General features: G+C 44.9%; 1 protein-coding gene across 2 annotated transcripts; it reads left to right on the top strand.

Moving 5' to 3' along the window:
- The first annotated feature begins 3765 nt into the window (after window positions 1–3765).
- Window positions 3766–26906, top strand: phc3 (polyhomeotic homolog 3 (Drosophila)). 2 transcript variants are annotated; one of them, XM_021588749.2, is made up of 13 exons: window positions 3766–3900; window positions 5775–6053; window positions 12446–12640; window positions 12720–12872; window positions 13088–13177; window positions 13610–13844; window positions 14093–14896; window positions 15030–15139; window positions 19121–19334; window positions 19415–19529; window positions 19887–20028; window positions 20537–20804; window positions 25976–26906. In XM_021588749.2, the coding sequence occupies exons 2-13, from the start codon at window positions 5817–5819 to the stop codon at window positions 26128–26130; spliced, it is 2718 nt and encodes a 905-aa protein (XP_021444424.1). In that variant the 5' UTR covers window positions 3766–3900; window positions 5775–5816; the 3' UTR covers window positions 26131–26906. The 2 variants fall into 2 exon arrangements, with proteins under 2 accessions (XP_021444424.1, XP_021444421.1); XM_021588746.2 differs by having other exon boundaries at window positions 15030–15277.
- Window positions 26907–27060: the final 154 nt, after the last annotated feature.

Genomic DNA, 27060 nt, shown 5'->3' with positions numbered 1-27060 from the left:
GCATTAAGATGGATCCCGCTAAGGTCCAAGCTGTCATTGATTGGCCCGTCCCTAGGTCACGCGTCGAGCTGCAGCGCTTTCTCGGCTTCGCGAACTTCTATCGTCGTTTCATCCGTAATTTCGGTCAGGTGGCAGCCCCTCTCACAGCCCTTACTTCTGTCAAGACGTGCTTTAAGTGGTCCGTTTCCGCCCAGGGAGCTTTTGATCTCCTCAAGAATCGTTTTACATCCGCACCTATCCTTGTTACACCTGACGTCACTAGACAGTTCGTTGTCGAGGTTGACGCGTCAGAGGTGGGCGTGGGAGCCATTCTTTCTCAGCGCTCCCTCTCTGACGACAAGGTCCACCCTTGCGCGTATTTTTCTCATCGCCTGTCGCCGTCGGAACGTAACTATGATGTGGGAAACCGCGAACTGCTCGCCATCCGCTTAGCCCTAGGCGAATGGCGACAGTGGTTGGAGGGGGCGACCGTTCCTTTTGTCGTTTGGACTGACCATAGGAACCTTGAGTACATCCGTTCTGCCAAACGACTTAATGCGCGTCAGGCGCGCTGGGCGCTGTTTTTCACTCGTTTCGAGTTCGTGATTTCTTATCGTCCGGGCTCTAAGAACACCAAGCCTGATGCTTTATCTCGTCTCTTCAGTTCTTCAGTAGCCTCCACTGACCCCGAGGGGATTCTCCCTGAGGGGCGTGTTGTCGGGTTGACTGTCTGGGGAATTGAGAGGCAGGTAAAGCAAGCACTCACTCAAACTCCGTCGCCGCGCGCTTGTCCTAGGAACCTTCTTTTCGTTCCCGTTCCTACTCGTCTGGCCGTTCTTCAGTGGGCTCACTCTGCCAAGTTAGCCGGCCACCCTGGCGTTCGGGGTACGCTTGCTTCCATTCGCCAGCGTTTTTGGTGGCCCACCCGGGAGCATGACACGCGTCGCTTCGTGGCTGCTTGTTCGGTCTGCGCGCAGACTAAGTCCGGTAACTCCCCTCCTGCCGGCCGTCTCAGGCCGCTTCCCATTCCCTCTCGACCGTGGTCTCACATCGCCTTAGATTTTGTCACCGGACTGCCTTCGTCAGCGGGGAAGACTGTTATTCTTACGGTTGTCGACAGGTTCTCTAAGGCGGCTCATTTTATTCCCCTTGCTAAGCTTCCTTCTGCTAAAGAGACGGCACAAATCATCATCGAGAATGTTTTCAGAATTCATGGCCTTCCGTCAGACGTCGTTTCGGACAGAGGTCCGCAATTCACGTCTCAATTTTGGAGGGAGTTTTGCCGTTTGAATGGGGCTTCCGTCAGTCTCTCTTCCGGCTTTCACCCCCAGTCTAACGGTCAAGCAGAACGGGCCAATCAGACTATTGGTCGCATCTTACGCAGTCTTTCTTTTCGCAACCCTGCGTCTTGGTCAGAACAGCTCCCCTGGGCAGAATACGCCCACAACTCGCTTCCTTCGTCTGCGACCGGGCTATCTCCTTTTCAGAGTAGCCTCGGGTACCAGCCTCCGCTGTTCTCATCTCAGTTCGCCGAGTCCAGCGTCCCCTCCGCTCAGGCTTTTGTCCAACGTTGCGAGCGCACCTGGAAGAGGGTCAGGTCTGCACTTTGCCGTTATAGGGCGCAGACTGTGAGGGCTGCTAATAAGCGTAGAACTAAGAGTCCTAGATATTGTCGCGGTCAGAGAGTTTGGCTCTCCACTCAGAACCTTCCCCTTAAGACCGCTTCTCGCAAGTTGACCCCGCGGTTCATTGGTCCGTTCCGTATTTCTCAGATCATTAATCCTGTCGCAGTTCGACTTCTTCTTCCGCGATATCTTCGTCGCGTCCACCCGGTCTTCCATGTCTCCTGTGTCAAGCCCGTTCTTCGCGCCCCCGCTCGTCTCCCCCCCCCCCCCCCATCCTTGTCGAGGGCGCACCCATCTACAGGGTCCGTAGGATTTTGGACATGCGTCCTCGGGGCCGTGGTCATCAGTACCTAGTAGATTGGGAGGGGTACGGTCCTGAGGAGAGGAGTTGGGTTCCCTCTCGGGACGTGCTGGACCGTGCGCTGATCGAGGATTTCCTCCGTTGCCGCCAGGTTTCCTCCTCGAGTGCGCCAGGAGGCGCTCGGTGAGTGGGGGGGTACTGTCATGTATTGTCATGTTGTGTCTTGTTTCTGTCCTTTCCCTTCACCCTGTCTCCCTCTGCTGGTCGTTATTAGGTTACCTTTTCTCCCCCTCTTTCCCCCAGCTGTTCCTTGTCTCCTCCTAACTACCTCATCACCCCTTTTCCCACCTGTTCCCTTTTTCCCTCTGATTAGTCCTCTATATCTCTCTCTGTTTTTGTTTCTGTCTTTGTCGGATTCTTGTTTGTGTTATTCATGCCTGAACCAGACTATCGTCATGTTTGCTGCAACCTTGTCCTGTCCTGTCGGAATCTGCCGGTCCATCTGAGCCTACGTTTGTTTTGTTATTAAAGAAGCTCTGTTTACGTTAATTCGCTTTTGGGTCCTCATTCACGCACCGTAACAGAATGGCCCAGTACATCACTGGGGCCACGCTTCCTGCTATCCAGGATGTCTATATCAGGCGGTGTCAGAGGAAGGTTCTAAAAACTGTCAAAGACTCCAGCCACCCTAGTCATAGACTGTTCTCTCTGCTACCGCACGGCAAGCAGTATTGGAGTGCCAAGTTTAGGTCCAAGAGGCTTCTAAACAGCTTCTACCCCCAAGCTATAAGACTCCTGAACACCTAATCAAATGGCTACCCAGGCTATTTGCATTACCTCCCCCCTTTTTACACCACTGCTACTCTGTTGTTATCATCTATGCATAGTCACTTTAATAACTCTACCTACATGTACATATTACCTCAACTAACCAATGCCCCCGCACATTGACTCTGTACCGGCACCACCCTGTATATAGTCTCGCTGTTGTTATTTTACTGCTGCTCTTTAATTACTTGTTACTTTTATTTCTTATTCTTATCCGTATTTTCTTTAAACTGCATTGTTGGTTAGGGGCTCGTAAGTAAGCATTTCACTGTAAGGGCTACACCTGTTGTATTCGGTAATAACCTTTGATTTGACTTGATTTGAGAAACAACACATGAGCATGACACATACCAGCATTTCTCTGTCTGATCAACATAGCCTAATCATGATTTATGTATGGTAATTATATATGTAAAAACATATTTGCCCCGATCTGCACCTATCCAGTGTCTGTGACAATAAAACACACACACACACACACACACACAAAAAAAAATCCTTTAAAGATCTATAGATATGATGGCCCCCAAGCTGATGTCCCTGGATCCTGGTCACTAGAGTAGGCTATTTGTCTTAGTCATAAAGTATTCTTAGCAAAAATGTCATATATTTTAATGAAGTTTGTTTAATAAGTCCCGAGCTGTATTAATTGCATGTGTTTAGGACTACTTTACATTTCAACTGACCCCAGCTTTTCCTCAGTCCTCAGCATATATATATGGGGTCTCTTTTCCCGAGTCCTGTGTCCCCTAGTGGTGATAGTATTACAGTATCTACTGCCAGTAAAATAATTACTATGTAGGTATAGGACCCGACTCCACAATGCTACCTTTATAATGCGTTTCGTGACACAGCCTGAACTTGACTTGATATGTGTTGTTTGTTGCATGTTGAGTAAATCCTTGACTGAGTCTTGAAAATGAGAAATTAGCTTTATAAAAATCCATTTTCACACTAACCCCTCTTGCTCTACTGTATGAGGTCCTCCCGCGCTGCAAGTGGTGCTGTGTCTGGGTTTTCATTCCGTCCGACCCGTTTGTTTTTCTCTCCATTTTAGCATTACAGACTTGACGCATTAGAACATGACTGGGATTGTGACAGTCTGAACCGGTGGGTTTTCGTTCGGTCACTTCGCCATGGGTCAGGTCTAATAACAAATCCAGCCAGGTAACGCTAATGATAGGTGAACGATTGTGCATGGTGCATATATAAGGTTCTTATCGGTGGCCATAGATTTGGCCGAGGAAATAGAGGATGATGCCCAAACGTAATATAATTATTATACGATTTTGTTTTAGTATAATGAATAAATAAATGATCGTATAGCTAGGTTAGTGCATTCTATAGTTGCCAGCACTGCACATCCATCGAGAAAAGGCCAAAAGGGGTGACTGTAGACCAATGCATGAATTGCCCAATTAGATGCATTCCGCACACGATAACGACAATTGTTCATAGATTTTAAATTGCATAACGGATTTGATGCATTGCTATTGCTGAATGAAAATGTGTGTACATTTAACCAGTCTGCTTTTTGTCAGTGCATGGTTGTGGCTATAGGGTTTGGAATATTTTCTCGGTTGAGCATTAGGGGTGTGTTGCACAAAAACTACATACATGTTTAAAAATGAAATAGTTTAGCACCAGGAATTGGAACAGAATCAATATCAGCAATCTATTATGTCTCAAATTGTCCCTTTTTACCAAAATGTTATGAGCAAATTAAAGTAGGCTCTACTTTATTTACACAAATTAGGCTACATGTAAAACATGTGGACAAAATAGCCTATTTCAAACTAGGCCACTTTATTTGGAAGGTTTGTGTACATTTCTTTCAATTTCATTCAACAATTCAAAAACTGGATAAATGTAGTTTGATATAGCCTGTTTTTCAGATTCTTCCAGTATTTTTATGTGTAGGCCATATAAACCTGATGAGTAGGCTATACTAATCAACATGACACCCAAGCGAAGAGGCTTTATCAAAATACATTTCTGATCTATTTATTTTAGGCTATAAGCTATTGAATTTTGGTAATTTCATACATGGAAAAACTTGGAAAATGTCATGGTCATATGGGGAGAAATTCAAAAACAGAAATGCACGTCCATTATGACATAGAAATTAACAAAACTGAATGATTTCGTTGAAAACGCAGCAAATCAAATGAAAAAAAAAACATAACGAACAACTGCTTGATTAGAACTTTAATATGAATAGGCCGACATAAGTTCGACCTGATTTTAGTACAATTCCTTGTTTAGGCGTACAAGCCCCGGTTTCTGATTAGCTATTTCCTACTGACCATTACCTTCCAATAAATGTAATAGGTCAGTTGAAATGTAAAGTAGTCCTATACACATGCAATTAATACAGCTCGGGACTTATTAAACTTAATTAAAATATATGACACTTTTGCTAAGAATACTTTATGACTAAGACTAATAGCCTACTCTAGTGACCAGGATCCAGGGACATCAGCTTGGGGGCCATCATATCTATAGATCTTTAAAGGATTTTCTTTTTTGTGACGCCGTTTGCCCAAATGTCCCGTTTGTGTTTTTAAGGCCTATAAATGTAAATATAATAATTTTCTTCGATTTAAGGTTGTAAGAAATAAGCAGAATGTGCACACAGAGCATGGAAACTTCACTTCTATCAACCTTCAGATTTATAGCCGCGCGAGAAGCGCTGTCTTGGTCCGGTCAAGCAATACCCATCACATCCGTTCGAGCCAGTGCTATTGGCCCCGTATTTGCCCCGTATTCAAACGCACCCAGCACTAAATTGTCATTGACATTGTTATAGATAGGCAGATGCATCTATAATTAGATTTATTTTATGATGGGACAATTTATCAGCAAAATTATGTCCCAACAAATATTATTTTAGGGATGTAGGTGGGATTTATTTTTTACTGAACAATGTAGGGCACCAGATATCAATGTTATTTTCCAAAAAATACATCCATATGTCAAATCAAATATATACAAATATGTTTAGGCTACAGAGAGAGGTGTTTTCTGTGTGTCCTTTCTAGTTGGCCCAGTGATACAGACCGTAGCTTAGATTTACCAGCAGCATGATGGACAGGCAGAGCCCTAAAAAGACAGAGGGAGGAGGAGAGAGTGAGACCAATGGGACTGCTGCTACTGTCACTGTCACCTCTAACACCAAAGCAGTTACAACGGTTGCCAACAACAACGTCGCTGCTTCAGTGGTCATCGCCATGACGACAACCGACAGCACCACGCCCCCAAGCAGTCAGGCCCCACCCACTTCTCTAGGCACCGCCCCTACAGAGAGCCAGGCAGTTCAGGTGAGAGAGGGGACAGGGAGGGCGCCAGAGGGGACAGTGTCAATGTGTGTGTGTTGAACTCCAAATAATGAAGCCACTAGTCTGGGTTTCAGTTTTAGCTAACATTTCATTACTTTTCACTCCTGTCATTTGTCAAAGAGACTGGCCTTTCGGCAATCTCGAAGTTCAATATGCAGCCGGATTTACTACAGTTGCTGATTGGTAGTTGAAAACAACACAAATATTTTTCATTACAACATTATGTGCTTGCCAATTTGGTGCAATAAGAACAACAAGCAACATCACCGTTATGACCTGCTGCGATCATTCTCTTGTGAGAAGGCAGTGTCAATGAAGATCATGTTGTTCAAAGGGTCTAGAGGACTCCATAATGAGAGAGAGAAATAATGATATGGGAAATATTAGCCTACAAGATTCAATCGAGCCAAGTTTGCTTCAGTTGCATCCCATTAATGAGAGAAAAGAAATGCAAACCTGCCACCTGTCGTCATTCCTCACACTTATGCTGATCATCATGACCTGCTTAGGCCTATGTTTGTAAAATGTTGTCATGCTCATTTCAGTTATATTATTTGTCCCTCCTCTTTTATTAAGAGATGGAGTCCAGACAGGCTACTTTAGGAAAAACACACAAACCCTAAAATGACCTACTTAGCAAATTGGCCAGTGTTGATTTCTTTGGTATAACATTTCTAGTGTTGATTCAGAAGTTAAATTCACTCTGTAAGAGTGAAATTAACACTCAGTGGTCTAAAATAACCCCCTAGTGTTGGTGTTAATAACCAGAGTTATTGTTTTACACTTTGGAGAGTAGAACAGCCTAACAAAACCACATCATTATTATCATATTTCCCAGAATTCACTACTGCAAGTAGATTTTTTAATGATTGTTTTTAATATCAGTGTTTTTGCATGTACATTGATTGATTAATCATATGCTACACTAAGACAAATAACATGTATTTTTGTAAACTAATCAAATCAGTTAGTTAGAGTAACAGTTAGCACTTGTTACTGAAATGTTTTTTCCAGGTTAAATGGTTTAGGGAGTCTTCTTATCAACTTTCCTAACCCTGACAGTCATTCTGAATGCAGGCGGCGGGTCAAACCTTTGGATATCCTAATGATGTCTCATATTGAACTGCATATTAAATGTTGAGATTGCTGAAAGGCCAGTCAATTTGGCAAATGGCAGAACTGGCAAGGAGTAGAATGTTAGATAAAAAGACACATCACTTTGCAATCCAACACAATTTGACTTTCAGGCCTGATGTGGCCTGTAAACTCGGAGTTTCCTAACATCACTGGGTTATGGTAAAACTAGGCCATCAAAGTAAGGCCTTATGATATACAGTATGTACGGTATTGTCATAGTTGAATTTGAATGATAGCATTCACCTTGGTACTCACTTGGTGAAAGCCACAAGCCTTTATAAGGAAATAATTAAAGAACCATGTCTCTCTCACAAAGTATTACAGCCATGGATGGTAAACTCTAAAATTCCCTTGAAAAGAAAAGACAAATTAGGCTTTACAGCATACAGTTTTTAAACAACACCCTAAAATGATTTACTGTATCACTACAGGTGTTAATTTCTTACACTGAGAAAGTTTAACAGCGTCAGCACTAAGCAAAGTATGTCCAGTTTACTCTAAATTAAGTGTTGTGTTTTACACTGTATGTCACAGATCCCTCCAGTACTGTTGCTCGTTCCATGGCACACATGGTTCCAATTCCTCACTGATTGTATTTGTAGTGGGGTGTCAATTGTTGTTCCAATGTCCGTTGGTCGTGTGAGTACCTGTGCCTTGTTGTTTTGGCTTTCGTGTCGTGCTTGTATTGTGCATAGATGATTACGGGTCTCGCTGCCAAATGGCTGCCAAATGTATACAGTAGGTGTCCCTATAGGTCTTACATATATAAATTGAGGAAATGTAATTGATCATAATCATTATTTTAGAGATCCACGTTAGACGTCCCTCCTAATGAAAAGGCCCCCCCATCCTGCTGATGTGAGCTGCTGGGCTCCAACGCTGAACAGCGCAGTTGGTCACTAACATCATGGATAAGAAAGTGAACTCGCCATTTCCAAAAAGGAGCTCAGTGGGAAATTGGGGATTCCCTGCTTTGTCAAATCAAATCAAATTGTATTTGCCACATGCCCCGAATACAACAGTGAAATGCTTACTTACAAGCCCTTAACCAACAATGCAGCTTAAAAGAAAATACAGAAAAAAATAAGAATAAGAAATAAAAGTAACAAATAATTAAAGAGCAGCAGTAAAATAACAATAGCGAGGCTATATAGAGGGGGTATCGGTGCAGAGTCAATGTGCGGGGGCACCAGTTAGTCGAGGTAATTGAGATAATATGTACATGAAGGTAGAGTTATTAAAGTGACTATGCATAGATAATAACAGAGTGTAAAAGGGTAGCCATTTGATTAGACATTCAGGAGTCTTATGGCTTGGGGGTAGTAGCTGTTTAGAAGCCTCTTGGACCTAGACTTGGCACTCCGGAAATTTTTAGGGCCTTCTTCTGACACCGCCTGGTATAGAGGTCCTGGATGGCAGGAAGTTTGGCCCCAGTGATGTACTGGGCCGTTGTGATCTGTTGCCTATGTCAACAGCACAAAGGTTTCATTAAATAGGCCTAGGCACAATACTTTTTAATTGCACATTTAATTACACTGACACCTAGGCACTATACTTTTTAATTGCACATTTAATTAAACTTACACCTAGGCACTATACTTTTAATTGCATATTTAATTAAACTGACACCTAGGCACTATACTTTTAAATTGCACATTTAAATAAACTAACGCATTTGTTGGCGATGTTCAAAATCAAATCAAATTGTATTTGTCACAAATGCTGAATATAGTGACTTGCTTGCTTACGAGCCCTTCCCAACGATGCGGTGTAAAAAAACAACGTAATAAATAGTAATGAAAGAGGAATAAAAAACAAGAATGAAGATGTATACAAGGAGTACCAGTACCAGATCAATGTGCAGGGGTACAAGGTATTATGTACAGTTGAAGTCGGACGTTTACAAACATTTAGGTAGGAGTCATTAAAACTCGTTTTTCAACCAATAATTTATTTTGTTTGTTTAACAAACAGTAGATTTGGCAAGTTGGTTAGGACATCTACTGTGTGCATGGCATAAGTAATTTTTCCAACAATTGTTTACAGACAGATTATTTAACTTATAATTCACTGTATCACAATTCCAGTGGGTCAGAAGTTTACATACACTAAGTTGACTGTGCCTTTAAACAGCTTGGAAAATTCCAGAAAATTATGTCATGGCTTTAGAAGCTTCTGATAGGCTAATTGACATAATTTGAGTCAATTGGAGGGGTATGTATTTCAAGGCCTACCTTCAAACTCAGTGTCTCTTTGCTTGACATCATGGGAAAATCAAAATAAATCAAAATACCTCAGAAAAAGAAATGTAGACCTCCACAAGTCTGGTTCGTCCTTGGGAGCAATTTCCAAAAGCCTGAAGGTATATCACGTTCATCTGTACAAACAATAGTGCGCAAGTATAAACACCATGGGACCACACAGCCGTCATACCACTCAGGAAGGAGACGCATTCTGTCTCCTAGAGATGAACATACTTTGTTGCGAAAAGTGCAAATCAGAACCCAGAACATCAGCAAAGGACCTTGTGAAGATGCTGGAGGAAACAGGTACAAAATTATCTATATCCACAGTAAAACGAGTCCTATATCAACATAACCTGTAAGGTTAACCTTCTTCCGCTCAGCAAGAAAGAAGCCACACTTCTTGTTGTGGGTGTGCTTTGCTGCAGGAGGGACTGGTGCACTTCACAAAATAGGGGCAGGAAATGTATGTGGATATATTGAAGCAACATCTCAAGACATCAGTCAGGAAGTTAAAGCTTGGTCGCAAATGGGTCTTCCGAATGGACAATGACCCCAAGCATACTTCCAAAGTTGTGGCAAAACGGCTTAAGGACAACAAAGTTAAGGTATTGGAGTGGCCTTCAAACCTGACTCCGTTACACAGCTTTGTCAGGAGTAGTGGGACAAACTTATTGTGGGAAGCTTGTGGAAGGCTACCCAAAACGTTTAACCCAAGTTAAACAATTTAAAGGCAATGCTACCAAATAATTGAGTGGATTTAAACTTCTGATGCACTGGGAATGTGATGAAAGAAATAAAAGCTTAAATAAATCCTTCTCTCTATTATTCTGACATTTCACATTCTTAAAATAAAGTGGTGATCCTAACTCACCTAAGGGAATTTTTACTATGATTAAATGTCAGGAATTGTGAAAAACTGTTTAAATGTATTTGGCAAAGGTGTATAACTTCCGACTTCAACTGTACATAAAGGCAGAGTAAAGTGACTAGGCATCAGGATAGATAATAGTAAGAAGAAATAACAGAGTAGCAGCAGCATATGATGTGTGAATGTTTGTGTGTTGTGTCAGTATGCCTGTGTGTGTGCATACGTACTGTATGTGTGTGGGTTTTGTGTGAGTGTCAGTGTAGTGTGTGTGTGTGTGAGTATGTATATAATGTGTATACTGTATATAGTCTTGTGAGTGTTCATGTAGGGTCAATGCAGATAGTCCGAGTAACCATTTCATTAACTATTTGACCCACTGGGAATACCACCCACCACTGTGGCCTGTATGCTCTAGTCGGCTGGCCCTCGCTACATGTTCGTCGCCAGACCCACTGCCTCTAGGTCATCTACAAGTCTATGCTAGGTAAAGCTCTGCCTTATCTCCGTTCACTGGTCACGATGGCAAAACCCACCCGTAGCATGCGCTCCAGCAGGTGTATCTCACTGATCATCCCTAAAGCCAAAACCTAATTTGGCCGCCTTTCCTTCCAGTTCTCTGCTGCCTGCGACTGGAACGAATTGCAAAAATCTCTGAAGTTGGAGACTTATCTCCCTCACCAACTTTCCATTAAAATGACAAGAAAACATTAATGTTCAAAGAACGTTCTAATGTTTTAAAAGCATAAACACTGTTCTCAGCGTCAAACTCTCTATCCTCTCTCTTGTTAAATGTGTTCAGATGTGTTGGCCACGCCAACTCATTTGCCACACCTGATCTTAATGAGTGTTTGTTTATTTTGAAATGGGGTCTTTGAATAGACTAAAATTAACAGCTATGTCGGAGAAAAAAATTACATGCTAGCTAGAGGTCTTCACAGGTCCAAAAAGTTGGACCAGTTCCAAACTGGGATAGGGTCTTTCCCAATCCGGACTTGATCAATTTAAGCTTAAATACGCGTTTTAAATATAGAGACCCGTTCCGAATGGACCCAAGCACAACTAATTCCATTCCGTATAAACCTGGTTAAATCCAGACCGGTCAGATCCGAGTGAGGGAAGCAGCAGTCATTTTTTAAACTACTTTATTAGCCGGAGCTGATAAAGCGTGAGAAGAGGGAGAGAGATGTGCCGCTCAAGCAGGCTGGGGTGGAGCCATACTGTGAGCGAGTGACACATGGAGCAGGGAGGATTAGATATCTCCTAATTTAACCTATTGCCGCTATGATGATTTATGATTGGCCAACAACAAGCTACAAGCGCCACTCTCGTGAAAAGCACGAGCAGCAGCATAAATTATAAAATGTATCTCTCTATTGCAGCTGTCGCGTTCGGATCTGTACTGTTCCTACCGGAAAGGTCAGTTAATATTACACATACCCGTGACAATCATATCAGATCCGACCCAGACGCATGAAATTATTTCGAATTCTGGATCTGCTCAGGTCTCGGGTATTCGGGTACAGGTGAATCTGTAAAGACCTCTAATGCTAGCTCCATCCAGGTGGCTCAGTGGACTAATTCTATAGATCTAGAACAGAAGGTAATAGGATAGAATCTCACTGACGCCGTGCCACGATAAAAAAAATAAATGTGTTTACATGATTAATGCCTAAGTAAGTGAATTTCCATGTGTCCTATCTGTGCTTCAAAACTGTTAACCCAAACTAAGCTAGCAGTGTTAGTGGAAGTTTTATTGAAACATTCTCAGAACGTTATTTAATTACCTTCAAATAACATATCATTTATATTCTCAGAACATTCATAAAACCTCCCAGGAGAACATTCTCAGAACCTCCCTGCAACCTAAAAATGTATGTTCCCAGAACAGGGTTCTTAGAAATGTTTAAAAAATGTTACGTTTTACCAGTCAGAAAACGTATGGCTTCGTTCCCAGAACGAGCATTTCTGGTATCGAACCCTGATCATGCAGGTGCTGAGCTAAATCTGAGGCATTAGTTCTGGGAGCTAACATGAGTCATCAGCTCTGGTGAGTGTAGTAGTTACCGAACCGTTCCCAGATACACAATATGACTATTGTTTCTCTGCTGTCTCTCTCTCTTTAGGTGATCCAGCAGGCCACCCACAGCAGGCCCCAGACCATGGCAGCTCAGTACCTGCAGCAGATGTACGCGGCCCAGCAGCAACACATCATCCTGCAGACAGCTGCGCTGCAGCAGCAACAGCCTTACTGTAGCAGACAGTCCCCCTCCTTACCCTCTGCTGCCAACAACACGGTGCCCCAGTCAACTGGTACCTCTGTAAGTTTAGCACTCTGGTGTCAAGACTACCAAGACTACCAATGCCTAGTAAGACCACTGCAATTCTGTCTGTCTCCAGATCCCCCTCCCAGCCTCTCCAGTAACAGGCCAGCTGATTGGTCATTCTCAGAGTTCCAGCTCCACCACAGGCACGATTACCCAGCAGGCCATGCTCCTGGGGAATTGCTCTGCTTCCTGTAACCAAGCCCAGATGTACCTTCGCACCCAGATGGTACCTACCTTCTATCTCTTGTTGTAACAGTTTATCATATGCTACAAAGCTATCTCCTTGCCCAAAGATCATGGGAAGTAAAAATAAGTAAGCATGCCAAGTTCTCTGTCTCCTTTTCCATTGATGTTTTCCGCTAACTTTTCTACTTATCTTTTCCCTTGCTTCTCTGTCTTCTCCCTCTTCTGTCACTCTTTTCTCTCTTCTGTCTCTGTAAGTTGATTCTGACCCCTGCGGCCACGGTGGCAGCAGTCCAGTCTGACCTGCCTTCTGTCTGCTGCAGCTCCTCTCAACTCTCCACTTCACAGGTCAGCAACCTCCACCAGGGGCAAAGGTCAAAGGTGAAAGGTTAAGCATTGCCAGGTTTTACATACCTGACAAGCTAACTATGTTGTCATCAGAGGACAGCAAACTCCTGCTGACATGTTATTTATATCCCTGGAGGACAAATCATTTTTATACAAAAAATGTAAGCCTATGCACAGGTCGCTTTGGATAAAGGTATGTGGAGGTATGCTAAGTGGAGTGTATCTGACTTGACTTGGTATGTCATTGCTCGACATGATCAAGTTGCAATTACCTAAATATATATCAGGTACAGACAGTAGTGCCCCAGTATGGAACCCTGTGGGACACAACATGATATCCACATGATATTTTTTGATATCAAGCACTTTCTAAGAGACATTGGATGTTAGATTTACATCTATAATAATACTGCAAGTCCTCTCCTCTCTCAGGTCCACAGCCTTGCTGTGCAGGCCCATCTCCCAGGGGCTTTGGCCACTGCCCAGAGTGTCCTGTTGAAGCCATTCTCCACCCAGCCCCAGACGCTGGTCTCCTCTCTGCCCAAGATGTCCATCTGTCCCCTGAGGTCCAGTCAGCAATCTGACCCCTCCACAGAAGCCTCTGGAGCTAAGCCTCGGCTGGCTGACATCACCAGGCTAACATCAGCAAACCAGCTTATCGCGCCTGGTAAGTCAGTCACCATGGCATGGTCTCATCTTTTGTGCTCTGTTGGTTCATATCAGTGTTCTTAAATAATATTGATCCTGAGGTAGGCTTTTGTTCCAGCCCAGAGGAGTTTTACAACACACATCAATGTCTCAATCACTTAAGTCTGTTAACATGGTTTTATTTCAACTCCAGTGTTGTACATTCTGTTCCAACCTAGTGCAGAGGTTTAGACCACCTTCAGGTGTAATAATGTGGTTCTATTTCAGCGTCGTACACTCCTGTCCAGTCCCATGCTGTGGTCAGGCACCAGCTGCACTGTCCTCCGAGCCATAAGGGGGCACCCCACCAGCTCATCATCCAGCAGACCACAGCAGGATCCCACCGGCAGCTGCACCCTATCGCACTGCGCCTCGCACCCCAAGACACTTCCCCCTCTCTCTTCCCTCTTACCCTCCAGCCCCTGGCCACTCCCACCCACACCACCACCACTGTCCAATCCCAGCCTGGCGATGGCCTTCCAGTCCTCTCCTCTTCCTGTGAGCTGCCCACCCCACCCCCTCCCCAGCAGACAGTGGTAGTATCCTCATCAGCCCCTCCACCTCTTCTGTGTCCCAGCCTGCTCCAGCCCCAGCTCCACCGCCAGCCCAAGCCCCCTACCCTGCGTCTTGGCCCCATCTCCCAGGCGTCTCTCCCCAGGCTGGTCCAGTCTCCACCGGCCTCCCTCCAGAGGTTGTCCCTGCGCTCAGTCCAGGCCCTGGCAGTGCAGTCCACTGGGGTTCAGGTGTCGGAGGAGCTGCCTGTGGCAGAGGCGCCGGTCCAGATGCCTTTTCAGAACCATCACCCCCCCCAGACGTTCCAGAATCTATCCCAGACGTTCCAGAATCTCTCCCCACCCCAGACTGTAGCTGTGGACCTGAAGATGCTTCCAGCCACCCTACGCACCCAGACTCCAGAGAGGAGAGAGGAGATGAGAGCGGAGAGGACGACCCCTCCACCCACACTCTCTCCATTGGCTTGTTCAGACAGACTCTGTAAAGACATACAGCTCACCTTTACAGAGAACTGCACTGGTACACGGCACAATAGCATTTACTTTTTTTTCATTACTTAACTTTACCGTTTGCACTATTTTTATACTAAATCGATAAAGCACACTAACATACAGTAACTGCCTCTCTTTCTTTGCTCGGCTCCATCCTCCAGGCAGGTTGGATTTCCCCTGCGTTCCTCCGCTCAGCCGCTCCGTTACCCACTCGTCTCAAGACCCCTCTTACACCAGCTGCTCCCCTCCTCCACTCCTGCCCTCGGCCGCGGTAAGAAGCCACGGCCAATCCCCCTCAGCCACCCTTCCAGGGAGCCCTGAGAGAGCTAGACCTCTCATCCTCACTCACATCATAGAGGGGTTCGTCGTCAGAGAGGCCCTGCAGCCGTTCCTCCCGATATGTCCACTGGTGGGTGTGTTAACCAAGCTCCACAGTGTACACAGGTACTGGTCTTGTTAATTGTCACCAAAGGCACTGAGGCCAGTGTCAGCTCTAGCCTTTTAGGGGACCTAAGCAAGATTTGGTTGGGGGTTGGCCAACAAGCAGGCGAAAACTTGACAGTGGAGAGAAAAATGTACGTTTTTAAAGTTCGACTGAGTACCGTTTTTTTGAGTTGGGCCCCCTAGTGGCCGCTTATGTCACTTATGCCTGGAGTCGGCCCTGCGACTGAGCCCAGCTAGCACATAATGTTCTGAGAACCATTTGTTTCTTAGAGCTTGGTGAGAGCGTGGTTGTCCTTTGGTTATTTTGCATGTTCTCAAATTGTTCTGAGAACGGTAAGAATATTTTCCATAAAAACCACAAGAACTTGAGTAACGTTCTAAGAATGTTATTTAAAAACTTTAGGTCTAGGCATCCCGCTAGCGGAGGGTGTGCAATTCAAATAAATAATCATAAAAATTATGGATATTAAACATTTAGGTACATACAAGTGTCTTATAACGGTTGAAAGCTTAAATTCTTGTAAATCTAACTGCACTTTCGGATTTACAGTAGCCATTACAGCGAAAGCATGCCATGCGATTGTTTGAGGACGGCGTCCCACATAAGAAAAAAAATTCCACTGGCACAGGTTTCATAAATTCACAAATAGAAATTAAATATTCACTTAGTTTTTGAAAATCTTCCTTTGATTTGTCATCCAAAGGGTCCCAGCTATAACATGTTGTGTCGTTTTGTTAGATAAAATCCTTCTTTACAAACCAAAAAGTAAGTTTAGTTGGCGCCATCGATTTGAGTAATCCACTCGTTCAACATGCAAAGAAAGGAATCCAAAAATCTACCTCTAACTTTTTCAACAAGTCAAAATATGTTTCTATTTACTACTCAGATACCCTCAAATGTAATCAAACTATATTATTTCTTACGGAAAGAAGTATATTCAATAGGAAATAGGATTATTCAATAGGAATAGGATTTTAGCAGGTCTTCTGTCTTCATCACACGTTCATACATGAATTTCCAAGACTGTGTCCCTGTACTAAAACTCATATTTCTTATTCGTTTTGGAAGTTACAAGCCTGAAACCTTGAACAGACTACTGACACCCTGTGGAAGCCATAGAAATTGCATCCAAATTGTTAGAATTCAGTATACCCCTATACTTTCATACCTTAAGGGAACATTTTGACATTTGCCATATGGTTAGTAAGAAAGACTACATTGCAAATGTACGGTCCCTTACTAGACGTCCGAAAACGTTTGTAAAATTCGCGGACAGCGTTGGGCCGTGCGGCAGGGCCGGATCTTCCAGGAAGTCATCAAACAAACTCTCTCGGACATTCGGTTTCCGTTTTATAAAATAATCAAATTTTGGTCATTTTTCCGCTGTCCCGGTAAATCCCACAAGAGGGCGAATGGAATCATATTGCAAATGTACAAAACATCACGAATCACGACATGGCCTTATCTCCTAAACGGAAAATATTTAGAAGCCGAAACTTGGTGAGCATAGGTTTGGCATAATGGGCAGTTGGCCCTGAACAAGATGGCGTCTAGGCCTCAACGGCTTTTGAGTTATGGCCATTTTTCTGGGATTAAAGGTCCAAAATGAAAATAGAGCAATACTTTTTCCGCTTCACGTCAAAGTAAAGGAACCTACGGTGGTCAGTAAAAAAATAACCAGCCATTTATCTATCGTCATTTAGGAGAAATCGTACAATGTCAAATTGGTGATGTTCAAAAATAGTTTTATTTTATTTTTTTAAACAGTTACAGATCCAGTTGCAGCGTGTTCATACAAATCTTTTTAAAGTGTGCTTCGGAGCACTGCGAGATTTCTGTGATTTTCTGAAATAACACACACTCACTAAACCCTCCGTAAATAAGTCAGTTCTTAACATAAAGACTTAAAACTCAAAATTCTATAATTGCCTACCCCAAGGAGGATATGTGTTCACTTTCAGCTTCCTGTGTAAACCGGAAGTGCCTTAAAATGGTGTCATAGGTGCTGTTTCGAAGGGTTAAAAAGGTCAGATCTTTTCAAAACTTCATATGTGTGATTAAGCAACCCCCATGAACTGTAAGTCAGTCATTTCTCCCAACAGATGTCAAAGAAAAGCTCTCTCTCACACACACACACACAGCAAGGATGGAGTGACAAAGTGCGGTGCTTAAAGACACACAGAGCCTGCAATGGCATTTCCATATTCTCTAGGCCGTGCCGAGTTCAACGAGATGCCCCGCTTGACCGTAGCTCGCTCTGAGTGGAGCGACCGTGAAAAAAGTAGGCCCAAAATTAAGCCTGGCCCTAAATATCATTTGCTTTTGGGTGACAGTGAGAGAACCGTTAGGGGGAGAAGCACAATTCGACCTCAGATACGTTCCTGAGGTCGTCCCGATCTGCTCAAGCCTAACCTTGACCGTGTAGCATTAACCCTTAACAGTTAATCAGGGTTTTTTGATCTCACAGATTACAATGACATCTCTCCCCATAGGAATACATTGCCTGCTCCTCTAAAGTCAACCTGAAGCCTATGTGGGTTATGAATGCCTTATGAACCTGTCTTCAATGACAGTCCATCAGGACACTGAGGTCTACCTGTGTCGATTCTAAGCTTCCTGAAGCAACCGGAAGTGGTTAAAATCACCCTAAACGTGTTTTTCCATACCCAACCATCAGTTTGTGATAAATAGTGCATTCAACCCTGTGTAAATCGGTCAGTTCTTAACGTAAACACTTAATACTCAGGATTCTGTAAAGGCATACCCCAATCAGGTTAGGAGTTAACTTATAGCTGTTTCCTGTGCCAAACGGAAGTTCCTTAAATGGTGTCATAGTGGCTGTTTCAGATCTTTTCAAAACTTCATATGTGTGATTAGGCGACCCCCATGAACTGTAAATCAGTCATTTTTCCCATAAAATTTCAAAGAAAAACTAAATCACACACACACGTGAGTAGAGACAGACTGTGCCTGCAATAGCTAAAAAAGAACCGTCAGACCTAGAGTTCTGAAACGTTTGAAACCTGTTCTAGACCTCAGGTCGATGGTGAGTTACTTGGCTCTAGAAGGCTCTCGGACCGAGAAACAGCCTCGTACATTTGCAGTGACTTCAATTCATTTTGACCATTACGAAAATGACGACATTTAGAAAAGTCTCAGACGCAAGACTAGGTGCATTGAAACCGGCTCGGCTCATAAACGGACCCCAACGTTTCTGTCCGATAGCTCATTCAAGGACCCCGTAGCAAGGCATGGAAAAAAGTGGATTTTCAGCACCAATTAGGGTCTTGCTCGGGCACCGAATGACCTATCGAGCCGAAACTCGGGATTTGGGGTCGCCTCACATAGGCCTACACATAATGTCCGAACTGGACCCGCAGCTAGAACGTTGTTGTTCTGTTCTGCCCCTGAACAGGCAGTTAACCCCCTAGGCCGTCATTGAAAATAAGAATTTGTTCTTAACTGACTTGCCTAGTTAAATAAAGGTTATATAACCTCTGCAACCAACAAGTTCACATTTCCAGTGTCAGAACGTTTATAAAATGTTCAGTTTTACAGGTCAAGAAACGTATGGCTTCATTCCCGGAACCAATGAGAAACCAAAAACGTACGTTCCCACATCTTCCAAGAAACCAAATGTGCTAGCTGGGAGAGTAGCTTAGTCCCAGCCACACCTCCCTCACTCTGACAGCACTGCATCAAGAACCAACAACCTCCCAAATACAAAATACAAAATCTTGAACAAGCAGTCTCCCACTGGTATATGTTGTGTACTGTATGTGATACAGTGGTGTGTTCCTGCTTCAGATGGGCCGTTCCTCTTTGGGGGCAGACCAGCAGGCCACGCTTCCTGAAGCCCGGGAGGTGAGAACCAATGGGGATCCAACACTTGAGATGAGAACCAATAAGGATTCAGCTATAGAATTGAGAACCAATGTGGATCGAGTGCCAGAGGAGAGCCTGATGGATGCTGAGCAGCCAGACAATGACTCAGACATGGATGATACCCCCACCCAGGACGGTCAGTTCCGGTGTGTCTGTGTGTCCGTCCATCTGTCTGTGTGTCTGTCTAACAGCTTGTCATCTCCTGCTGTACTATAGAACCTGCTGCTGAGAGCTTGGTAGATGTGCTGCAGTGTGAGTTCTGTGGGAAGAGGGGCTACGTTCACACCTTCCTCCGATCCAAACGATTCTGCTCCATGACCTGTGTCAAGAGGTGAGTCCTGTAGGGTTGCACCATTTCTGGGGTTTCCAGATATCCCAGTTGGAAGATTCCTGTAGTTCCTGGTTATTCACTCCTGATTCCAGGAACCTGTATTTCTTGAAAAATCTGAATTTTGGAACATTATTCCCGAGCCAGATTAAGCTCCTCAAGCCGATTTGTAGTCAAAAGCCATGTGTAAATGTTCTCTTCCAGGATCCAGGGGAATCTAGACACCACAACTGGGATGTTTTGAACATTATGGTGTTCTGTGGAATATCTCCCCTGAATGGCTAAACTCCAGAAACTTTTTATCTACACATCTCATCTCTCTCGCTCTCTCTCTCTCTGTCCCCTCCCCACTCCTGTCAGGTTCAATGTGAGCTGTACAAAGCGTCTGAGCGTGTTGAAGGTGGACAAGGCCAGTCGTTGGGGCCACAGGCCGATGGGCCGTAGAGGACGTCCCTCGGGGAGGGTCAACGGGGGCACCAGAGAACACTTCCTCCTCAGACAGGTCAGATGTCCTAGCCTGGTCCCAGATTTAACATAACTAGCTAACTATCCTATGGTCAATGCCAATCACGACAAGACAGTTTGCAAAACAACACAAACCAGGCAACAGTAAACATGTCGTCCTCCACGAATGATGAAGCGCCCGCCTTAACATTTCTGTTAATAACTATAGCTCCCGTCTTAGGACAATCAATTTTGTCACTGCCGGATCTCTATGGCAAGACGCATCATTCACCCAAGTTGTCAAATTCGGGCCAGTGCTGTTTGAGATATTGCGTGTGACTAACGCACAAGTGAATGGACATACAGAGACAGCTCTACAGTCCCCTCCCCAATTTCATCATGGGGGACAACAAATCTGAAACCAGGCTAGGTCAATCAGTCAGAATTGATATTAACAACTTTGCAATTCTCTGGTCTACTTACAGTATGAAACCCCAAACTGTTATCACTCAGAATATTCCATAGGTAAAGGTCTGATTGTAGTCATGTTGGTTTTTCCACTGCAGGTGCAGGGGCCGTACGGTTCTGAAGAGACCCAGAGAACATTGAGGGGGGAAGAGGAGGCTGAGGATGAGCCCCCTGTCCCCATGATCACCAGGCTGCGCCGGCAGGAAGAGAGGGAGAGGGTGCAGGAGAGAGAGAGGGAGCAGGGAAGACAGAGGAAAGACACATTCATATCCTCTGGTGAACAGACCACAGGAGGTCAAGAATGTAGTGACAATCCAACACAGTGGAGCGTGGGTCAAGTCTGCTCCTACATCAACTCTCTACCAGGTATCATGAATATGTCCTACCATGGGACTTAAAGCTGCTGTAACCAATACTGTAATGGATGTAAACTCAGCAAAAAAAAGAATTGTCCTCTCACTGTCAACTGTGTTTATTTTCAGCAAACTTAGCATGTGTAAATATTTGTATGAACATAAGATTCAATAACTTAGACATAAACTGAACAAGTTCCACATACATGGAATAATGTGTCCCTGAACAAAGGGGGGGTCAAAAGTAACAGTCAGCATCTGGTGTGGCCACCAGCTGCATTAAGTACTGCAGTGCATCTTCTCATGGACTGTACCAGATTTGTCAGTTCTTGCTGTGAGATGTTTCCCCACTCTTCCACCAAGGCACCTGCAAGTTCCCGGACATTTCTGGGGGGGGGGGGGGGGGGGGGGGTGGCGGGGATGGCCCTCGCCCTCACCCTCCGATCCAACAGGTCCCAGAGGTGCTCAATGGGTGCTCAATGGGATTGAGATCCGGGCCCTTCGCTGGCCATGGCAGAACACTGACATTCCTGTCTTGCAGGAAATCACACACAGAACGAGCAGTATGGCTGGTGGTATTGTCTTGCTTGGAGGGTCATGTCAGGATGAGCCTGCAGGAAGGGTACCACATGAGGGAGGAGGATGTCTTCCCTGTAACGCACAGCGTTGAGATTGCCTGCAATGACACCAAGCTCAGTCCGATGATGCTGTGACATACCACCCCAGACCCTCCACCTCCAAATCGATCTCGCTCCAGAGTACAGGACTCTGTAACGCTCATTTCTTCAACTTTAAACGCAAATCTGACCATCACCCAGCTGAGACAAAACTGCAACTCCTCAGTGAAGAGCACTTTTTGCCAGTCCTGTTTGATCCAGCGACGGTGAAATTGTGCCCATAGGCGATGTTGTTGCCTGTGATGTCTGGTGAGGACCTGCCTTACAACAGGCCTACAAGCCCTCAGTCCAGCCTCTCTCGGCCTATTGAGGACAGTCTGAGCATTCCTGGTGTAACTCGGGCAGTTGTTGTTGCCATCCTGTACCTGTCCCGCAGGTGTGATGTTCGGATGTACCGATCCTGTGCAGGTGTTCTTACACGTGGTCTGCCACTTCGAGGACGATCAGCTGTCCGTCCTGTCTCCCTGTAGCGCTGTCTTAGGCGTCTCACAGTACGGACATTGTAATGTATTGCCCTGGCCATATCTGCAGTCCTCATGCCTCCTTGCAGCGTGCCTAAGTCACTTTCACACATATGAGCAGGGACCCTGGGCATCTTTCTTTTGGTGTTTTTCAGAGTCAGTAGAAAGTAGAAAGGCCTCTTTAGTGTCCTAAATTCTCATAACTGTGACCTTAATTAATACTTCCGGCGCCGACAGAGATGGCCGCCTCGCTTCGCGTTCCTAGGAAACTATGCAGTTTTTTGTTTTTTTACATGTTATTTCTTACATTAGTACCCCAGGTCATCTTAGGTTTCATTACATACAGTCGAGAAGAACTACTGAATATAAGATCAGCGTCAACTCACTATCAGTACGACCAAGAATATGTTTTTCGCGACGCGGATCCTGTGTTCTGCCTTACAAACAGGACAACGGAGTGGATCCCATGCAGCGACCCAAAAAAACGACTCCGAAAAAGAGGGAAACGAGGCGGTCTTCTGGTCAGACTCCGGAGACGGGCACACCGTGCACCATTCCCTAGCATTCTTCTTGCCAATGTCCAGTCTCTTGACAACAAGGTTGATGAAATCCAAGCAAGGGTAGCATTCCAGAGGGACATCAGAGACTGTAACGTTCTTTGCTTCACGGAAACGTGGCTTACTGGAGAGACGCTATCCGAGGCGGTGCAGCCAACAGGTTTCTCCACGCATCGCGCAGACAGAAACAAACATCTTTCTTGTAAGAAGAGGGGCGGGGGCGTATGCCTTATGACTAACGTGACATGGTGTGATGAAAGAAACATACAGGAACTCAAATCCTTCTGTTCACCTGATTTAGAATTCCTCACAATCAAATGTAGACCGCATTATCTACCAAGAGAATTCTCTTCGATTATAATCACAGCCGTATATATCCCCCCCAAGCAGACACATCGTTGGCTCTGAATGAACTTTATTTGACTCTTTGCAAACTGGAAACCATTTATCCGGAGGCTGCATTCATTGTAGCTGGGGATTTTAACAAGGCTAATCTGAAAACAAGACTCCCTAAATTTTATCAGCATATCGATTGTGCAACCAGGGGTGGAAAGACCTTGGATCATTGTTACTCTAACTTCCGCGACGCATATAAGGCCCTGCCCCGCCCCCCTTTCGGAAAAGCTGACCACGACTCCATTTTGTTGATCCCTGCCTACAGACAGAAACTAAAAAAAGAGGCTCCCACGCTGAGGTCTGTCCAACGCTGGTCCGACCAAGCTGACTCCACACTCCAAGACTGCTTCCATCACGTGGACTGGGACATGTTTCGTATTGCGTCAGACAACAACATTGACGAATACGCTGATTCGGTGTGCGAGTTCATTAGAACGTGCGTTGAAGATGTCGTTCCCATAGCAACGATTAAAACATTCCCTAACCAGAAACCGTGGATTGATGGCAGCATTCGCGTGAAACTGAAAGCGCGAACCACTGCTTTTAATCAGGGCAAGGTGTCTGGTAACATGACCGAATACAAACAGTGCAGCTATTCCCTCCGCAAGGCTATCAAACAAGCTAAGCGTCAGTACAGAGACAAAGTAGAATCTCAATTCAACAGCTCAGACACAAGAGGCATGTGGCAGGGTCTACAGTCAATCACGGACTACAGGAAGAAATCCAGCCCAGTCACGGACCAGGATGTCCTGCTCCCAGGCATACTAAATAACTTTTTTGCCCGCTTTGAGGACAATACAGTGCCACTGACACGGCCTGCAACGAAAACTTGTGGTCTCTCCTTCACTGCAGCCGAGGTGAGTAAGACATTTAAACGTGTTAACCCTCGCAAGGCTGCAGGCCCAGACGGCATCCCCAGCCGCGCCCTCAGAGCATGCGCAGACCAGCTGGCCGGTGTGTTTACGGACATATTCAATCAATCCCTATACCAGTCTGCTGTTCCCACATGCTTCAAGAGGGCCACCATTGTTCCTGTTCCCAAGAAAGCTAAGGTAACTGAGCTAAACGACTACCGCCCCGTAGCACTCACTTCCGTCATCATGAAGTGCTTTGAGAGACTAGTCAAGGACCATATCACCTCCACCCTACCTGACACCCTAGACCCACTCCAATTTGCTTACCGCCCAAATAGGTCCACAGACGATGTAATCTCAACCACACTGCACACTGCCCTAACCCATCTGGACAAGAGGAATACCTATGTGAGAATGCTGTTCATTGACTACAGCTCGGCATTCAACACCATAGTACCCTCCAAGCTCGTCATCAAGCTCGAGACCCTGGGTCTCGACCCCACCCTGTGCAACTGGGTACTGGACTTCCTGACGGGCCGCCCCCAGGTGGTGAGGGTAGGCAACAACATCTCCTCCCCGCTGATCCTCAACACTGGGGCCCCACAAGGGTGCGTTCTGAGCCCTCTCCTGTACTGCCTGTTCACCCACGACTGCGTGGCCACGCACGCCTCCAACTCAATCATCAAGTTTGCGGACGACACAACAGTGGTAAGCTTGATTACCAACAACGACGAGACGGCCTACAGGGAGGAGGTGAGGGCCCTCGGAGTGTGGTGTCAGGAAAATAACCTCACACTCAACGTCAACAAAACTAAGGAGATGATTGTGGACTTCAGGAAACAGCAGAGGGAACACCCCCCTATCCACATCGATGGAACAGTAGTGGAGAGGGTAGCAAGTTTTAAGTTCCTCGGCATACACATCACAGACAAACTGAATTGGTCCACTCACACAGACAGCATTGTGAAGAAGGCGCAGCAGCGCCTCTTCAACCTCAGGAGGCTGAAGAAATTCGGCTTGTCACCAAAAGCACTCACAAACTTCTACAGATGCACAATCGAGAGCATCCTGGCGGGCTGTATCACCGCCTGGTACGGCAACTGCTCCGCCCTCAACCGTAAGGCTCTCCAGAGGGTAGTGAGGTCTGCACAACGCATCACCGGGGGCAAACTACCTGCCCTCCAGGACACCTACACCACCCGATGTCACAGGAAGGCCATAAAGATCATCAAGGACATCAACCACCCGAGCCACTGCCTGTTCACCCCGCTATCATCCAGAAGGCGAGGTCAGTACAGGTGCATCAAAGCTGGGACCGAGAGACTGAAAAACAGCTTCTATCTCAAGGCCATCAGACTGTTAAACAGCCACCACTAACATTGAGTGGCTGCTGCCAACACACTGACACTGACTCAACTCCAGCCACTTTAATAATGGGAATTGATGGGAAATGATGTAAATATATCACTAGCCACTTTAAACAATGCTACCTTATATAATGTTACTTACCCTACATTATTCATCTCATATGCATACGTATATACTGTACTCTATATCATCGACTGTATCCTTATGTAATACATGTATCACTAGCCACTTTAACTATGCCACTTTGTTTACATACTCATCTCATATGTATATACTGTACTCGATACCATCTACTGTATCTTGCCTATGCTGCTCTGTACCATCACTCATTCATATATCCTTATGTACATATTCTTTATCCCCTCACACTGTGTACAAGACAGTAGTTTTGGAATTGTTAGTTAGATTACTTGTTGGTTATTACTGCATTGCCGGAACTAGAAGCACAAGCATTTCGTTACACTCGCATTAACATCTGCTAACCATGTGTATGTGACAAATAACATTTGATTTGATTTGCCTACCATCTGTAAGCTGTTAGTGTCTTAACTACCGTTCCACAGGTGCATGTTAATTGTTTATGGTTCATTGAACAAGCATGGGAAACAGTGTTTAAACCCTTTACAATGAAGATCTGTGAAGTTATTTGGATTTTTACAAATTATCTTTGAAAGACAGGGTCCTGAAAAAGGGGCGTTTCTTTTTTTGCTGAGTTTATATACAGTCTCTTATACAATATCACTGGGGCCAGTAGTTTTTCCTGCATAGGCCACATCTCCTGGCCCTAAACTCCTCTCTTTCCACCTTCCTGTTCCTCTCCCCCCACTCTCTTCATTCTCCCACCTCTCTCTCCACCCTTTTCCTCCTTTAGGTGGGCGGGACATATCAGAGGAGTTCCGTTCCCACGAGATTGACGGCCAGGCCCTCCTATTGCTGACAGAGGACCACCTGATGACAGCGATGAACATCAAACTAGGACCCGCCCTCAAACTCTGTGCCCACATCAACTCTCTGAAGGAACCATGAGCACAGGACAGGGCCCATCTGGTCAAAAATAGGGTACTATATAGGAGATGCGAACGGGAGGAGCACCCTTATCAGACTTAGAGGATATGAGATTCTTAGAAATGACACACAAACAAATATACTTGCTCTCTACCTTAACTCTTTGAGAAGCAGCGAGTTAACTGTTCATCTGTGTGTCAGTCATCATTCAACACATTAACAACCATCTATCATCGTAGTGATTGTAGCAATAAGGCTCAAGGTGGCCTTTTTTCTGTGTTACATTGTAAGTACTGTACATGGTGTTTAAACTTAAGTTTAAAGAATTGTATTTAAATGTTTTCAAAATGTTATTCTCTGAAGACCGTTTTCCAAGCCTGAGAGGAGTTGGCATTTAACAATGACTCAGTATGTGCCCCAAATGGCACCCTATTCCTTAGTGCGCTACTTTTGACCAGGACCCATAAGGCTCTGGTCAAAAGTAGTGGACTATATAGGGAATATGGTGCCATTTGGGATGTATCCAGATTGACTGAAGTTGCATATGAGGAAATCCACTTCCAACCCGTGCAGCATAGCAACTGCAGAGCAACCAGGAAGTGCCTTGTGAATTCCAAGGTTGAGACATTAGATCAAGTAACATGTTTATTACTGCTATAATAAATACACCAAAATATATATATATAAACGCAACATGTAAAGTGTTGGTCACATGTTTCATGAGCTGAAATAAAAGATCACTGAAATGTTCCACTCACACACACAGCTTATTTCTCTCAAATTCTGTGCACTAATTTGTTTTCATCCCTGTTAGTGAGCATTTCTCAGTTGCCAAGATAATCCAGCCACCTGACAGGTTTGGCGCATCAAGAAGCATGATCATTACACAGTTGCAACTTGTGCTGGGGACAATAAAAGGCCACTCTAAAATGTGCAGTCTCGTCACACAAC

This window comes from Oncorhynchus mykiss, chromosome 28, assembly GCF_013265735.2.
Source record: "Oncorhynchus mykiss isolate Arlee chromosome 28, USDA_OmykA_1.1, whole genome shotgun sequence".
Lineage (NCBI taxonomy): Eukaryota > Metazoa > Chordata > Actinopteri > Salmoniformes > Salmonidae > Oncorhynchus > Oncorhynchus mykiss.
The sequence above is the reverse complement of the archived record's forward strand: the minus strand, read 5'-3'. Positions and strand labels throughout refer to the sequence as shown.

Bases quoted from the DNA above. Each gene is read 5' to 3' on its own strand.
- phc3 (XM_021588746.2), top strand. From the start codon at position 5,817: ATGATGGACAGGCAGAGCCCTAAAAAGACAGAGGGAGGAGGAGAGAGT. The intron at 6,054-12,445 runs GTGAGAGAGGGG...CTCTCTCTTTAG, and splicing joins CAGAGAGCCAGGCAGTTCAG to GTGATCCAGCAGGCCACCCA. The intron at 19,530-19,886 runs GTGAGTCCTGTA...CACTCCTGTCAG, and splicing joins TCCATGACCTGTGTCAAGAG to GTTCAATGTGAGCTGTACAA.